Source organism: Manihot esculenta, chromosome 14 (assembly GCF_001659605.2).
Source record: "Manihot esculenta cultivar AM560-2 chromosome 14, M.esculenta_v8, whole genome shotgun sequence".
Taxonomy (NCBI): domain Eukaryota; kingdom Viridiplantae; phylum Streptophyta; class Magnoliopsida; order Malpighiales; family Euphorbiaceae; genus Manihot; species Manihot esculenta.
Genome location: NC_035174.2, coordinates 9,280,753 through 9,295,462, shown reverse-complemented (window position 1 = coordinate 9,295,462; position 14,710 = coordinate 9,280,753). Strand labels below are relative to the sequence as shown.

Genomic DNA, 14,710 nt, shown 5'->3' with positions numbered 1-14,710 from the left:
GACGTGTCTGCCTCCTTCTGAGTCAGGGTGAAAATCCGTGCTGGGGCTGACAGCCCTGCACCTCGGGAACCCATCCCTGATGAAGAGGCTGCCCCTCTTCCTCTTCCTCTACCACTGCTTGGTGGTATGGCTGAAGCTACTGGCTGTACCACACTGCCCGTACTCATCTGCTGGGATGGTGCAACCAAAGTCGCCTGAGGACATTCCCGTGCATAATGTCCCTCCTGCCCACATCTATAGCAGGCTGTGGATCCCAACTGACAAGCTCCTCTATGCTGTTTGCCACACCTCTTGCACACTGGAAAATCGGCGCCAGAACTAGAGCCACTACTCATTCCCAGACCCGACTTAAGCCTATTCCAGAACTTGCCTCTCTTTCCTCTGAATTTCTCCCATCTCTTCTTACTTGCACTTGTTGTACCCTGTGAGGAGGAACCTGGGTTAACACCAGAAGACTGTGCCTTGACTACACCTTGACTTATAGCACTGGCCTCCATCTTTCTAGCAGCATCCACAATAGAGTGGAAACTTTCCTTCTCCGCATGAAGAATCAAAGAGAAATACCTAGGATGAAGCCTTGTGGCATATCTCTTTGCCTTCTTCTGATCTGTATCATATGCCTGACCGACATATGGCAACAATTCCAGGAACTTATCTGTATATGCATCAACGCTCATCTCCTCCGTCTGTCGCAACTGCTCAAACTCCACAACCTTTAGTTCCCTGGAACTGTCAGGAAAAGCCCATCCAGCAAATTCATTGGCGAACTCTTCCCATGTCATACTCTCACGTCTCGGGTCCACATAGTTCTTGAACCATTCTCTAGCTTTCTTACACTTTAACGTGAACCCTGCCATCTCAATGGCTCTACCGTCATCTGCTCCCAACTCACTTGTTATCATTCTGACTGCACTGAGATACTCAAAGGGATCATCTCCTGTATTGAATTTCGGAGCATCCAACTTTAAGTACTCGGTCATCTTCACCTTACTTCCCCCTGAAGAACTGGGTTGCTGTGCTTCCACAACAGGGGCTACTGGTTCAGGAGGTGGTGGTGGAGGAACTGGTTCCCTCACTTCAGGCTGTACTGGACTTGGATGAACAGGTGGGGGTGGATACATGTGATATGGTGGATAAAAGGAAGGATAGGGCATATAGGGCATGTAGGGTGGATATGGGGCAAAACTAGAGTAATCCGACGTGCCTCCCATCGGATACTCTGGGCCCTGTGGAAAGGGTGGATAGCCAAACCCAGAGGCCTGAACGCCTCCCTGGGACTCCCCTATACCTTCTTCTGACCTTCCTACACCCATGCTTACATCTCTACTCTGATCCTCTTCCATCACACCTCTTTCTTCTACTGACCTTCCCCCTCTGCTTACTCCTCTCCTGCTCTCGTCAGAAGACCTTCTAGGGTCTCGTGACGTTCCCTCCCTGCTTGACCTGTGAGATCTTGCCCTTGGCAAGGCAGGTGGACGAGCAGCTATACCCTCACTTACAGGTGGGACTCCAGTCAATCTCGCGGATCGACGAGTTCCTCGCATCTTCACTCTCTGGAAAACAACAAATCACATAACACATCAGCAACACATAAAAAACATGCACATGCATAACTCAGGGCATTGCCCATCAGCATAACATCCTATCCTCGTGGACATGTTTTTCCTATAGTGCTTGACCTGCTAAACCTCTCTATGAGCCCAACTCTCTCTCTATAGGTCCGACCATATGAACCTAGGGCTTTGATACCAATCTGTAACAGCCCGGAAACCGAACTGCCACCGGCACTAGGATCCAGATCGACTTAAAGTCGCCGGGACCCGTAGTAAGCCTGCTATCCTGTCTGTATACCTGTGAAATCCCATACATGATCATACATTTGCTGTAAAAACATAAAACTTTTCTTCATTCTCAGGCTTAACCTGTGCATGCACACTCTCTGTTCTCTACTAATCCCTACTAGAGCTCCTCATGGCTCTAGGCGGATCAAACTCATAATGTTAAGCCTGGTTTTGCTCATAAACATACAACAATATATGTAAACATAAACTGATCATGTGAAAAGAACAAGGGATTACAACTCTTATAGTCAAGCACCATTCTATACATTATACATAAACCTTATCTCTTTATATTTACATGTCCACACTAGCTATTACAAGACTCTGTACTCTTCCTGTACTCTGCTGAGTTCTCTCTGATCTCTGAACCTGCACAACTGGAGTTAGGGGAGAGGGATGAGCTACGATAGCCCAGTGAGTAGAATAGGTAAATAACAGGTGATAAAACATGCTCTCATGGAATGCAACACAGAATCACATCACCTCGGCCGGACGGATCAAAACTCCCTCTATCTCATCTGGGGTACCGGAGTACCATGTGCCTGGTCCCCGTAGGGCTGTTCCAGGTCTTTATGCCTGGTCCTCGTAAGGCTGTTCCAGGTCTTTCCTCTAAGGGCTAATGAATCCTCACGAAGTCCGTGCCGTCTCACATAAGCAATGTACAAGGAGCAGTGCCAAGTACAAGGATAAATGCAATGCATCATCTTTGTGTACACTAATGCACTCACCCTAGAGCATATTCATGATGCATGAAGCATGATAAAATATTCAGTTGTCAGATTAAAACATTAAGTTAAGTTCCACTCACCTGGTTATCTCTGAACTGACTCTGCAGGTTCTGACACTGGACTCACTGCTGACTTCCCTGATTCCTCTGGTCCGTACCTACACAGGTGGACTCAAATGAGGGACTAAACTCACTCAAGAACATCTCTACGAAACTCCCCAAAACCCCTCTAAACAAACCTCAAACCATCACACAAAACATGCAAAGGAAAGCGGGACAGGGCACTTTCGGCGGCAGGTTCGGCGGCCGAAACCCCACTCCAGAGACGAAACTCATGCATGTTCGGCGGCACCTTCGGCGGCCGAAGGTCTCGTCCAGAGACGAAACTCACACACTTTCGGCGGCCGAACGCCCTCTTTCGGCGGCCGAAAGTCCCTTTCTAAACCGAAAGCCTAGCTTTCGGGGGCAACCTTTGGCAGCCGAACTGCCTCCACAAGGGGTTCGGCGGCCGAACCTTCCTTCGGCGGCCGAACCTGGTTTTGCCCGAAGGACAGAACCCTGCTCTGTTTCATGCAAACTTTGCCCAAAAACCTACAAACATGCATATCAACTACTCCCAACTAGCATATACACATATATATGCACAAAGGGGTCTAAACCTATCCTAAACCCCAAACAAACATAGCACATAACACTTAATCATGCTGGAACACCACAAATCACCAAAAACCACACCTAAACCTACACATGCAAACTACCCATACAAACTTCATAAAACCTTTCAAAATCATCAAAGAAGCTCAGGATCTTCACTTACCTCGTCAAGAACTTGAGGATGAAGGATCCTAACGTGGAGATATGAAGAAAAGCTCTTCCAAAGCTCCAAGCTTCAAAACGTGGTTCTTTTGCTCAAAACCTTCATAAACCACCAAAACTCTTAAAACTCTTGAAAGATTTGATGAAAAGCATGGAAAACATGAAAGTCAACGTAGGAGAGGCTGAAACTCACCTCTGGCTGCAAGTGGAGGAGAAATAACCTCCTTCCACCGACCCTTGGCCCTTTTATAGGTGGCTGGCCAGACCACCTTCGGCAGCCGAACGTGAAGCCGCAACCATGCAATGTTCGGCGGCCAAAAGTGACCTTCGGCGGCCGAACCTTTGCATTTCTCCCTTGTTGCTTTTCTTTCAAAACTCAAGTCTTTTAACCCTTCAAAACATGAAAACAAGTGAAAACACCGTAAAAACTATGTGTATTACCCTTCTCGAGGGTCCGACACCCGAGATTCCACCGGACTACAGGAATTCCGATGCCGGACTCGAGCCGGGTATTACACAGACTAGTTAACATGCTCGTCGAGCAGGCTCATTAAAAGACTCAACTCGATTCGATTACACCCCTAAACCACTTAATCTATTTACCATATATATTGTTAGTATTTTTATCTCTTAATTATATAATTATATTATTAATTTATATTTTTATTTTTTATTATATATGTAGACACTCCTTTTAAACTATTAAATTTCTTAATAAATTATTATTATTATTATTATTATTATTATTTTTATATTTATATGTTTATACATATATTTATATGATTATTTTTCTAATTAATATTATTAGTTTAATTTTATAAATTAAAATTTTTATATAATTTAAATATAAATCAATATGATTCTATTGATAAAATTTGAGTATAATATATATATATATATATATATATATATATATATATATATATATATATATATATATAATTATATAATTTAAATTGATTATACTTATATTAATATATTTATTTTATATAATATTTTATATTTATATTATATATATATAGTATTTTTTATACAATAAAATAATTTAATATAAATTATAATATATTAATAGATTTTATATAAAAATGTTTATTAATACTAATAATAAAATTATACAAATTTAATTAAAATTATGTAATTTAAAAAGAAATCCTCTTTCTTTCCGTTTATATATAGATTTATATATTTATTATATATATTTTAATTAATTTTTTTATGTAATATAAATATTTAAATAAATAATTATTCAATTTAGTATTATATTATTAATTTTATATTAAATATATTTTATATAATTAATTAAAAGTTTATAATTAGTATTTGAATAATAAATATTATTTAATGTTATAAATAAATAAATAAATATTAAATATTAAAATCCAAATAATGAAAAAATAAAAGATTTAAATATTAAAATTTAAATAATAAAAAAGAAAAAATATTTAATCATTTATTGTAAATGGCAATAAATTCACTCTCCTAAAATCACCACGCGTTATTTTGCAATTTTACATATAAGGTATTGAACAAGATGGAGGGTTAAAACTTCCCTATAAATAAAAATTTCAGTTTTTATTATATTTTAAATTAAGATTTCAGTTTTTATTATATTTTAAATTAAGAATTTGATTATAGTATATTTAATTAAATTATATTTAATTTTATTAAAGTTTTGTTTTACCTTTTAATTTAAAATTTTAATATTTTAAAATTTAAATTAATTTAATTTTTTTAATGAGCTTTTTAATTCAACTTTCGAGTTCGACCTTAAATTAGGCTCGTTATTAGTTTAAACGAGTTTTTTAAAAAAGATTTTGAGTTCAAGTTTTAATTAATCTCGTTATTAGTTTAAACGAATTTTTCACGAGTTGAGTTCGAATCGAGCTTGATTATAATATTTAATTTTTTAATCAAGTTTAAATTCGAACTCGAGCTCGAACTTATAAAATTTTTTAATAAACGGATTTAAATTTTATAAAAATCAGCTCGACTTGATTCGATTACCCCTAATTCTAATATAAATTCGATCCGTTCTGTATAATTTTATAAAAAATTTTTGGTGTGTTTTAAATTCCAATTTTTATATAACATATCTTTATTATTAAAATATCATTTTCATGCTTTAGAATGCAAAAAATGGAAATATGTGTACAGAGAGAGACTACAGGAATTCAAGTACAGTAATTCCAATTAGAGAAGTTTTCAAGGCACAAGTTTTCTTCTCTTCTTTCTTTATGTTCTATTAATATGGCTCACCATTTTTCATCATCACCAGGGCTCAACTGATGAACCATACTTGATCTGAATCAAAGGCTGATCTCACGGTATGTTTTAATCTGTTCCATTTCTTGCATGCTCTCCATGTTCTTTTCAGTGATTCTAACTGAGATGTGTTAATTTTCTTCAGTTTGGAATTGGGATTTGCATTCAAAAAATATGGAATTATTCACTGGTGAAACGCCAACTCTTCTTGGAATTATGGGGCGTTTCATAAGAAAACGGTTGTTTAACATCCTATCACAGGGTCCCATCCCTAGTCATATTGCCTTCATATTGGATGGAAATCGGAGGTTTGCTAGGAAGAACAAATTGGAAGAAGGAGATGGCCACAAGGCTGGATTTTTATCTCTTCTGTCTGCACTAACTTATTGCTATGAGTTGGGAATGAAGTATGCTACTGTTTATGCCTTCAGCATCGATAATTTTCGAAGGAGGCCAAATGAGGTTCAGTACGTAATGGATCTAATGCTGGAGAAGATTAAAATGATCATGAAGGAAGAAAGTACCCTCAATTCATATGGAATTGGCGTACGTTTTAAGGGTAATATCAAGCTTTTAAGTGAGCCACTACAGATTGCAGCAGAAAAGGTTATGAAGGCTACTGCTCATAATTCCAGGTTTTTGCTTTACATTTGTGTAGCCTATACTTCTACTGATGAGATTGTGCATGCTGTTGAAGAATCCTGTAAAGAAAATTTGAACTCCACTGATCAGCAAGAACTGGAGAAGGCAAATGGAACTGCAAACAGTGTGATTCCAGCTGAGAAGATGAAGCCATTTTCTGATATAAAGCTTGTAGAGCTTGAGAGAAACTTCTATATTACTGAAGATGTTGATGTCCTAATTCGATCTTCTGGAGAGAAGCGTCTGAGCAACTTCTTACTTTGGCAGGCTACTCATTGCATACTGTATTCTCCTACTGCACTGTGGCCTGAGATTGGTTTCTGGCACATAGTGCGGGCAGTAGTGGACTTCCAACGTTATCATTCTTATTTCGACAAGAAAAAGAAGCAGTTGTAATCATTAAATTTCTTTTTCTTCCTGCCTTATTTTGGAATAAACTCGGAAACTCAAGCGTGGAATTGATCCTTGTTTTATAGCAAATTCTGAGATGTGATTTCATTTTATAGGGTCCTTAAGTTGCCATTTTGGGTGTAGGCTGATTCTGAAGCTTTGTTGTTGTTCCCTTTGCTAGCTTACATGGATAATTTATCTCTAAGACCTACTTTGATTAGCTATTATGTTGTTTGAAGCTCTGCCACTTCTCTGCTTTGGTGCCTTTAGGGGCCTGTCTGCCTCTAGTGTTTCATTTGTTCTCATCATATTCTTCTCAAGTCTCATGCATTGAACGCTAGATGATGGTTGGCAATAGAAAAGGGAGGCATAATCCCTTTGGTTCGTCTGGTCTTGGTAGTTTAGGCCTGGTTCTTCTCTTAGTGTTCCCATGCTGATTATGGGCTTTGTTTTTCCTTTTAGCTCTTTCTAATAAATCATGGGCCTTGTGATCCTTATTTATTAATAAATCTACCTTTAGAACTTCCTTCTCATGTTGGTAGTAACAAGAGGGAAGTATTCAGTTTTGTTAAGGACCGTTTGTGGAAGCAGCTGAATTCATGGAAGCATCGTGCACTGTCCCAAGCAGGTAAAGAGATCCTCTTGAAAACAGTCCTCCAAGCTTTGCCAAACTATGTTATGAGTTTGTTTTTACTACCTCGGACTTTATGTGTTGATTTGCAGCGTATGATGACCCGGTATTGGTGGAGTAAGGGTGCTGATCAAAATCGTGATATTCACTGGCTGGGTTGGCATAGAATGACGAAGCACAGACTGGACGGCGGGTTAGGATTTAAATCGCTCCATGAGTTTAACTTAGCCTCATTCTTTAGTGGCCCGCGTTCTTAAGGCTCGTTATTTTCCGACAACGTCTTTTTTTGAACCTTCTTTGGGCCACAATCCTAGCTTTTTGTGGCGTAGTATATGGGCGACTCGAAGTCTGGTTAAAGCTGGTGCTTATTGGAGAATTGGGAATGGCAGGTCAGTTTCTATTTGGTCTCACCCTTTGTTGAAAGAGGCGCCCGACTCATTGGTTTCTACACCCCCTCCTCCGAATTGTACTCTTTCTGTTGTTGCAGATCTTATGATCGGCCATAGATGGAATGAGAGTTTAATAGCTCAGTTGTTGAATGATAGAGATAGGAGTTGTATTTTGAACATCCCTCTAAGTCTTTCTTCGCACCCAGATGCGTGGTGTTGGAAGTTTGCGTCCAAGGGTCACTATTCTGTCAAGAGTGCTTACAGATTTCTGGTTGCTAGGTTTCGACATAGGGAAGGTAGTGAGATATGAAGTCGTTTTTGGAAGACGAAGGTGCCTCCTAAAGTGCTTAATTTCTGCTGGCGTGCTTTAGTTAATGTTGTTCCTTGCCTCTCTTTGCTTCAGTCCAGGAGAGTTCTGGTTGATTCGATGTGTCCGTTGTGTCATAGGCTCCTGAGACTGTCTTGCATATTCTTGTTCAATGTCCTTTTGCCCGCAGTTGCTGGTTGAGTTCGCCTTTGGGTTGGCCTGCATTCTCCGCTGCCTCTCTTAGAGAGTGGTTCTCTTTAGCCCTCCTTACTGCTTCTGCGGAGAATGCTTCCCTTATTCTAATGATATGTTGGGCTTTGTGGCATAACAGAACTAATGTTGTTTAGAAAGCTCAGGGTCGAACTGCGAGTGGTGTGTTCTTCATGGCACTGAATTTTTTGCAGCAATGGAGGGGGGCCTGCTCTGATTCTACCAGCTGCACCAATGTTGTGTCGGCTTTGACTGTCTAGTCTCCTCCACTGCAGGGTTGGATTAAGGTTAATATTGATGCCTCTTTAAACTCGCAACGAAGTTCACTAGGCTTCGGCTGTGTAGTCCAAGATGCTAATGGTAGATTTATGGCGGCTAAAGCAGGCTGTTTTTGTAGTCAGATGGAGGTTAAGTGTGCTGAGGCAATGGCTTTTCGAGAGGCGTTGAGCTGGATTAAAGAGTGCGGATGGGATCGAGTTCTTTTTGAATCGGATGCTCAGGTTCTTGTTGTGTCCATTAACAATGTTTCGTTAGATAATTTATCACCTTTTGGTCTTTTGGTTCAAGATTGTAAATTGCTTCTATCCAGTTACGAAGAAGCAAGATGTGGTTTTACTCACAGGTCTGCGAATGATGTCGCTCATGTTCTAGCAACATCGGCTCATTCAGTGGCGGAGCCAGGAGCTTCCCTTTGGTAGGGCACCGGCTGCGCCGCTGCGGCACCTTCATCCCCCTTCAAAGTATTTTCCGGTCGCCGGTACGGCATGTGCCCCCCTTGCCGTACCTTCCCTCTGCCACTGGGCTCATTATGAGTCAGGTCAAGGAGTTTGGGTTCATGTCTCTTCTCCTCATATAGTTTCTTTGATCGTTTTGAGTTAATGATATTTTTTTCCTTTTCAAAAAAAAAAATCTACCTTTAGGAAAAAATAAGTGCATAGATTATAAGGTATTTTAGGTTATATCTGAATAGAATAAAATATGAAAAGAGAAAATTTTAAATTGGAAGTAAAAGAAAGAAAAAAAAAACACGTACTTCAAAGAGAAGCAAGATGGATTCTGCTTGAATTCTTATTTCAACTAATAGCCTAGAGTCCATTCACAAAATTATGGGTGTGGATGTTGATAATATTAAAACTTACACATTTCTATTATAGAAGATCTCTGCTATGAAGTTTTCCCAACTCTATCATAAGTTCATCAATTCCTTAGAAGAGTGAATCCTCATCTTCCTCTTCCTTTGTTGATGAATATGAACATATTATGCACACGTTTCCAATAGTGAAGCTGGATCAATTGCTTGTCACCCTTCTAACATATTGTCCTCTGGCAATAATTGATAGCCCCTCTATGTTGGTTATTCTCTGGATTTTGGCGATAATGATGCTGCCATGCATGCGTGCTCGTTGGAACAAGATTCTGCGCGCTGTTACTGTTGCTATGAGGACCCGTTGGCTTTGTGAGTTTTTCAAAATTCCACCTGCCTAACTCAATTAATTTGGAATCTTTTGAAGCTGCTCGTAATTTTGATGTAACGCCCAATCACCTATGATGTGCGTGTGTTTAATCAGAGTGAATACTTTTTCATTAGCTCTAATCCCTTTTCATGAGCAAAGCCCAATCCAAGCTTCGCCTGATCACAATGTAGCTTCAATCCCAGCACGAAAAAGTCTCTAACTTTTGCCACAACTTACATGCAAAGCCCAGCCCAACACTTAAGATTAGCTACATTCCAAAAATATATTTTCATTAAAAATTATAGTATTTGTGTAGTTAATGTGCAAAATAAATTTTTTTCAACAGGTTGTGGATAATTAAAATCCACATAAAATTGGGGCAGAATGAGTTTGGAAATAATTACGGCATTCAGAAAAAAATTTATTTAAATTAAAAATATATAAAACTTCATATATTTATATCATAAATTTATATAAATTTGATTTAAATAAAAATTATCCTTCAAAATAAATGTCATCTCTGTCTTTCAAAATGTTCCCCTTTTAAAAATATATTCCAACAAATAACCCTAAATTTTGTTTTCCTTAATTTTTAAATAGCTTAAATAATAATTTCATCATATTTTAATAAATAAATAAATAAAATCTACCAAAAATAAATAAATAGAAGTCACCGACCAGAAAGGAGGAACCAACAAAGGACATTACGTGAGGAGCACGCGTTTCACACGAGTTATCGTGTGCGTGCGAATATCGCCTCTATATGTATGCGTACATACGCGGATTGGTAGATCGTTCTGGAAGGTCAAGCCCTAGCTGAAGGAGAGGACGCCACCAAACAAACGCCTCCTTTCGTAGCCGGATCCGTTCTCTCCTCTCTTGATCTCTCTTTCCTCCTCAAGGTATTTGCTTTCTGGTCATTTTCCCCCTATTTTCCTTCCTTCGATTCGTTTGCTGAAATAATTATTGTTGAGTTATTCTATACATTTTTTCTGCCTTCTTGTTTGGTATGTAACTCAATTTAGGGTTTTGTACTTGACGGACCTGTTATCCTTTCTACTTTCAATGTGTTTTTCCGTCCTGATTCGTTTCTTTATTTATCATTTTTTCATTGAAAGTTATTTTAATTATTTTGTTCTAGGAATTCTATTTTTGTTTTTCCTGTGTCTTTAGCTCTCAGGGGCTTCTGCCATGTATTTCTTTCGTAGGAGCAACTTTCGATAGTGGTACTTCTGGCTTATTCAGTCCGTAAACCTTGCTCTAAGGAATGTAGATGTCAATGGCTGTTGCTTTTGCATTGTGTGCGAATTTCTACTGTCTATGTTATTTTGCTGCTGTGGATTGAGGGCCTTTGTCTAGAGGTGATTGTTTTATAGACACAGATAAGAGGAGTATCTAATCCAATTATTGTTTGAAAAAAGCAAGGCCCTAGGGATGGAGGAATTTGACCAGATTTTCTTTAATATTTAGGCATAGGAACAGGACATTCTATTGTTATAGTAACGAGTAAGAACAAATATCGCAAGTCCTTTTATAACAAATTCATTTGTCGCAAGTCATTTTATAACTACCCCCAAGAACTTTTATACTGATTACAGCCATTCTAAGTATGTGTTGTGTGTTTTAAATTCCTTGTCTAACTAGTAGCATGTGAAAAATTGCTTTGGCTAATCAACGAAAATCAAACACTGAGAGCAACTTATTCTGATATTTGAACATTCCGGCAGTAACGTATTGAGGCCCCAAATAATCATTAGAAAATAGTCTAATGAAATCATGCACATGTGAACTCATGTATGTGTGAATTATGACTCAAATCTGTTTGAACTGTGTTTGTTTCTACAGTGTTCCACCCTTTTGCTCCCTTCTCTCCCTAAATACTGGTTCAACTATGGCTTAACTGTATTTTTGTGAAAACAGGCTTCTAAATTATACATACTTCTTTGAAGTTCTCTCAATCAAAAACACTTTGTTGTGCTGTGTCAACTTTGCAGATTTTCTTGTTAACTCTGGGGGACTAGTCAGCTAAAGCTTGAGCTTCGAGGGAGGTGTTTCTTGTTTTTACATAAGGTAAGAAAGTTGAATCAAATTAATTCCTACTTGTTATTCATAATATGCTTGTTATTCATATGATGCTGTGTTTCTTAATATCAGTAATATGCTAAATTGCTAATAGCACGCTATCATGCGTTTATATGCTTTAGCCTTTTAACAACAATTAGATTTTCACTTTATGGTTGCTTTTGAAACATTTATCAGTCAGCCTCCCCTTTTCTATATATTTTCATACAATTGACCTACATCTGATGTCATAAAATAGGTTTTTTTTCCCTGTATAACTATGACAATTATACTTCTTCCCATAATTCCTTCACCCTCATCTCAATGGAATTTGCCACTAGATCCAATGCATTTATTTCTTAGCTCTGTTGGGGTACTGTTATTCCTCAACAGTGCTTTACCAATTATCTCTAATTCTTTGGTGTTAATCATATGTCTGCTTTATGCAGAAGATGTCATATGCACTTCTTACTCATCCAGTATTTGTATAATGAAACATGAAAACTGAAACTCTGTTCTCTTTATTGTTTATGCTTCTTTTATTTTGTGGATTTTTTAATGATGGAAGAACTAACATTGTTTTTTCTCTTCTGTGAGATGTACTTCCTGTCATCATCATATGAAAATGCAGATATTGAGCTTGTTTTTATATATAAATGGACTGCAAGAAATTCATCCAGTTGGTTGAGGAGAAAAAGAAGAGAGCTTTGGAGAAGAAAGAAGCCCCCTTGAAATGGGAGCAAAAGTTAGAAGCTGCTGCGAAGGCAAAGGCTGATGCTGAAGCGAAAGAGAGGAAGCAGAAGGTAGCCAAACATAAGAGATCTGGATCAAAGTCTGACACTGACAGTGATAGTGATAGCAATAATGGGAGAAAGTCTCGAAAAAGAACCCATAAGAAACACAGAAAGCATGCCCACTCTGATTCTGGTGACAATGAGAAGAGGAGGGAAAAGAAATCCAAGCGAAAGCCAAAAAGACGGTCCTCTGACTCCAGCGAGGATAGCAGTGATGGTTTTGAGAGTGATTCTGAAGAAGAAAGGAGGAGGAAGAAGAGAAACAATAGAAGACATAGGCATCACAATGCAAGATCTAATTCCAGTGCTTCCGATTCTTCAAATGATGATGATGTTGATGAAGTGATTAAAAGGAGAAGCCATGCAAAGCATCGCCGATGCCATAAACAATCACAATCCAGTGCTTCAGATTTTTCAAGTGATGATGACAATGGTACAATGAAGAGGAGAAGACATTCAAAGCATCGCAAGCGTCACCACAGGTCAGAGTCAAGTGATTCAGATTTATGGAGTGATGAGGACAGAACAAGCCATGCGAAGCATCATAAGCGTCATAGGCGATCCCGTAGCATGGACTCCGATGATCACAGGGATGACAACAGGTGTGACCGAAGGAGCCACTCTCTAGGAAGGTCATCAGATGACGATAACGAAGAAATTAGAAAATTAAGTCATAGGAGATCTGGAAGTCATCATCACAATCATAACAAGCACCGGGGCCATCATTCCAGTGGCGGGAAAATTGGTGCATCCTCAGATGAGGAGGGAAATCTTCCACCTCATGGTCTACATGAAGGCTATGGAAATCATACTCAGAAGGCTGACAAAATGGTGAATGAGAAAACTTACACTAATGTGGTTGGACTGAAGTAATAGGGTTTTATCAGTCTAAAGCTTCGTGAGTGGCACAAAACTCTAAACATGGATGCAAATTTGAAAGTGAATGTGATTGCACTAAACTACATGGGAGGCTTGGACTTGCCTTATAGCTTGTTAGACTGATTTCGGATTTCAATCTAAGTTTGCTTGAATTATTTTTTTAGCTAAGATCTGAATACCGTTGCCTATTAATCTTGATATTTATCTATCTCATGTAAGAGAAAATATCAGTAATTTTTATTTTTTCTTTGCTTTTTCCATTAGTTCCATTGAGTCCACTGTCATTTTACATTATGATATAAACTTAGATCTTAATTAAATTTTCTCTTAACCAACCTCGCAAATGTCCCCTTTTGGTTGCTCTATACTATAAAGCCTTCCATTTGATTCAAATGCAGCCAAAAAAAAATTTAAGTTAAAAGGGAGTGGAAGTTGGTGGAATGATTTGCAATTAACATGTGATTACTGATTGATCTACAAGGATCTCAGAGTAACACACATGGAGTGTAAGAAAGCAAAAAAGAAGGGATTGGAGTATGAGAGAGTGAGGGCTGTTGGATAGGATAATAAATGGTCTCAACTTGATCTATTTAAGACTGTTTTGTTATAGTGGAGTTTTGAGATTGAAAACAAAATGAGTTTAGTCGTCTGGTAGTCATCTATGTCCATACATCCTGTAAGTCATATTATCTTTCTTTTCGGAAACCTTTATTTGGCTCATTTATTATAGACAAATTAAGCTGGCAGGCCGCTGGAACATATATAGGTTATTATGAGATATGCGCAATAATATCATTGTACAGTCTGAGTTCAATTGTTCAATAATATTACGGGGTGATCTGATCCTAAATAGTGAATGTATATGTGTCAAAATCTTACAGTACGCCTTATTTTATATGTTATTAACATTGCATTTGATTATTTGTCTAGAATATCCAAGGAGGAAGATGATGGGAGTCCAACTCTTACTCTGCAACTCAAAATCATCAAGCAATCCAAATTCATACTTGGCGATTCGTACGTGTTCCAATCGGAGTTGGAGATCGTTATTAATTTCCTCAAGTCAGTGATTACATAGATATCTAGGGAAATCAGGGTTTCCTTGTTGAATTCGAAGTCGGGTTAAAATGAACCTGATTTTCTAGAACTTCAGACAGATACTACTGATTTCACATGGGATCATTAATATGAAATAGTAAGCTAATGAAGCATAAACACGACTTGACAAACTAATAACAAATTTTAAAACAAAATATAATTATCAATGTGATAATTTTATTATTGAATTATTATTCATGAATCATATC

At 38.1% G+C, this 14,710-nt stretch overlaps 2 protein-coding genes across 5 annotated transcripts; both read left to right on the top strand.

Moving 5' to 3' along the window:
- Nucleotides 1-5,616: 5,616 nt before the first annotated feature.
- LOC110600421 (rubber cis-polyprenyltransferase HRT2) lies at nucleotides 5,617-7,198 on the top strand. The gene is made up of 2 exons (XM_021737281.2): nucleotides 5,617-5,708; nucleotides 5,792-7,198. Exon 2 carries the CDS (start codon nucleotides 5,821-5,823, stop codon nucleotides 6,682-6,684), a length of 864 nt encoding a protein of 287 aa, XP_021592973.1. The 5' UTR covers nucleotides 5,617-5,708; nucleotides 5,792-5,820; the 3' UTR covers nucleotides 6,685-7,198.
- A 3,223-nt stretch (nucleotides 7,199-10,421) lies between these two features.
- LOC110600053 (sarcoplasmic reticulum histidine-rich calcium-binding protein) lies at nucleotides 10,422-13,663 on the top strand. Of its 4 annotated transcripts, none has more exons than XM_043950539.1 (4): nucleotides 10,462-10,571; nucleotides 10,878-11,030; nucleotides 11,664-11,739; nucleotides 12,362-13,663. In XM_043950539.1, the coding sequence occupies exon 4, from the start codon at nucleotides 12,387-12,389 to the stop codon at nucleotides 13,395-13,397; it is 1,011 nt and encodes a 336-aa protein (XP_043806474.1). In that variant the 5' UTR covers nucleotides 10,462-10,571; nucleotides 10,878-11,030; nucleotides 11,664-11,739; nucleotides 12,362-12,386; the 3' UTR covers nucleotides 13,398-13,663. The 4 variants fall into 4 exon arrangements, with proteins under 4 accessions (XP_021592441.1, XP_021592439.1, XP_043806474.1 ...); XM_021736748.2 differs by having other exon boundaries at nucleotides 12,328-13,663; XM_021736749.2 differs by lacking the exon at nucleotides 10,878-11,030 and having other exon boundaries at nucleotides 10,422-10,571.
- The last annotated feature ends 1,047 nt before the right edge of the window (nucleotides 13,664-14,710 follow it).

Excerpts from the sequence above, each read along its gene's own strand:
- LOC110600421 (XM_021737281.2), top strand. The coding sequence starts at position 5,821 with ATGGAATTATTCACTGGTGAAACGCCAACTCTTCTTGGAATTATGGGG.
- LOC110600053 (XM_021736749.2), top strand. The coding sequence starts at position 12,387 with ATGGACTGCAAGAAATTCATCCAGTTGGTTGAGGAGAAAAAGAAGAGA.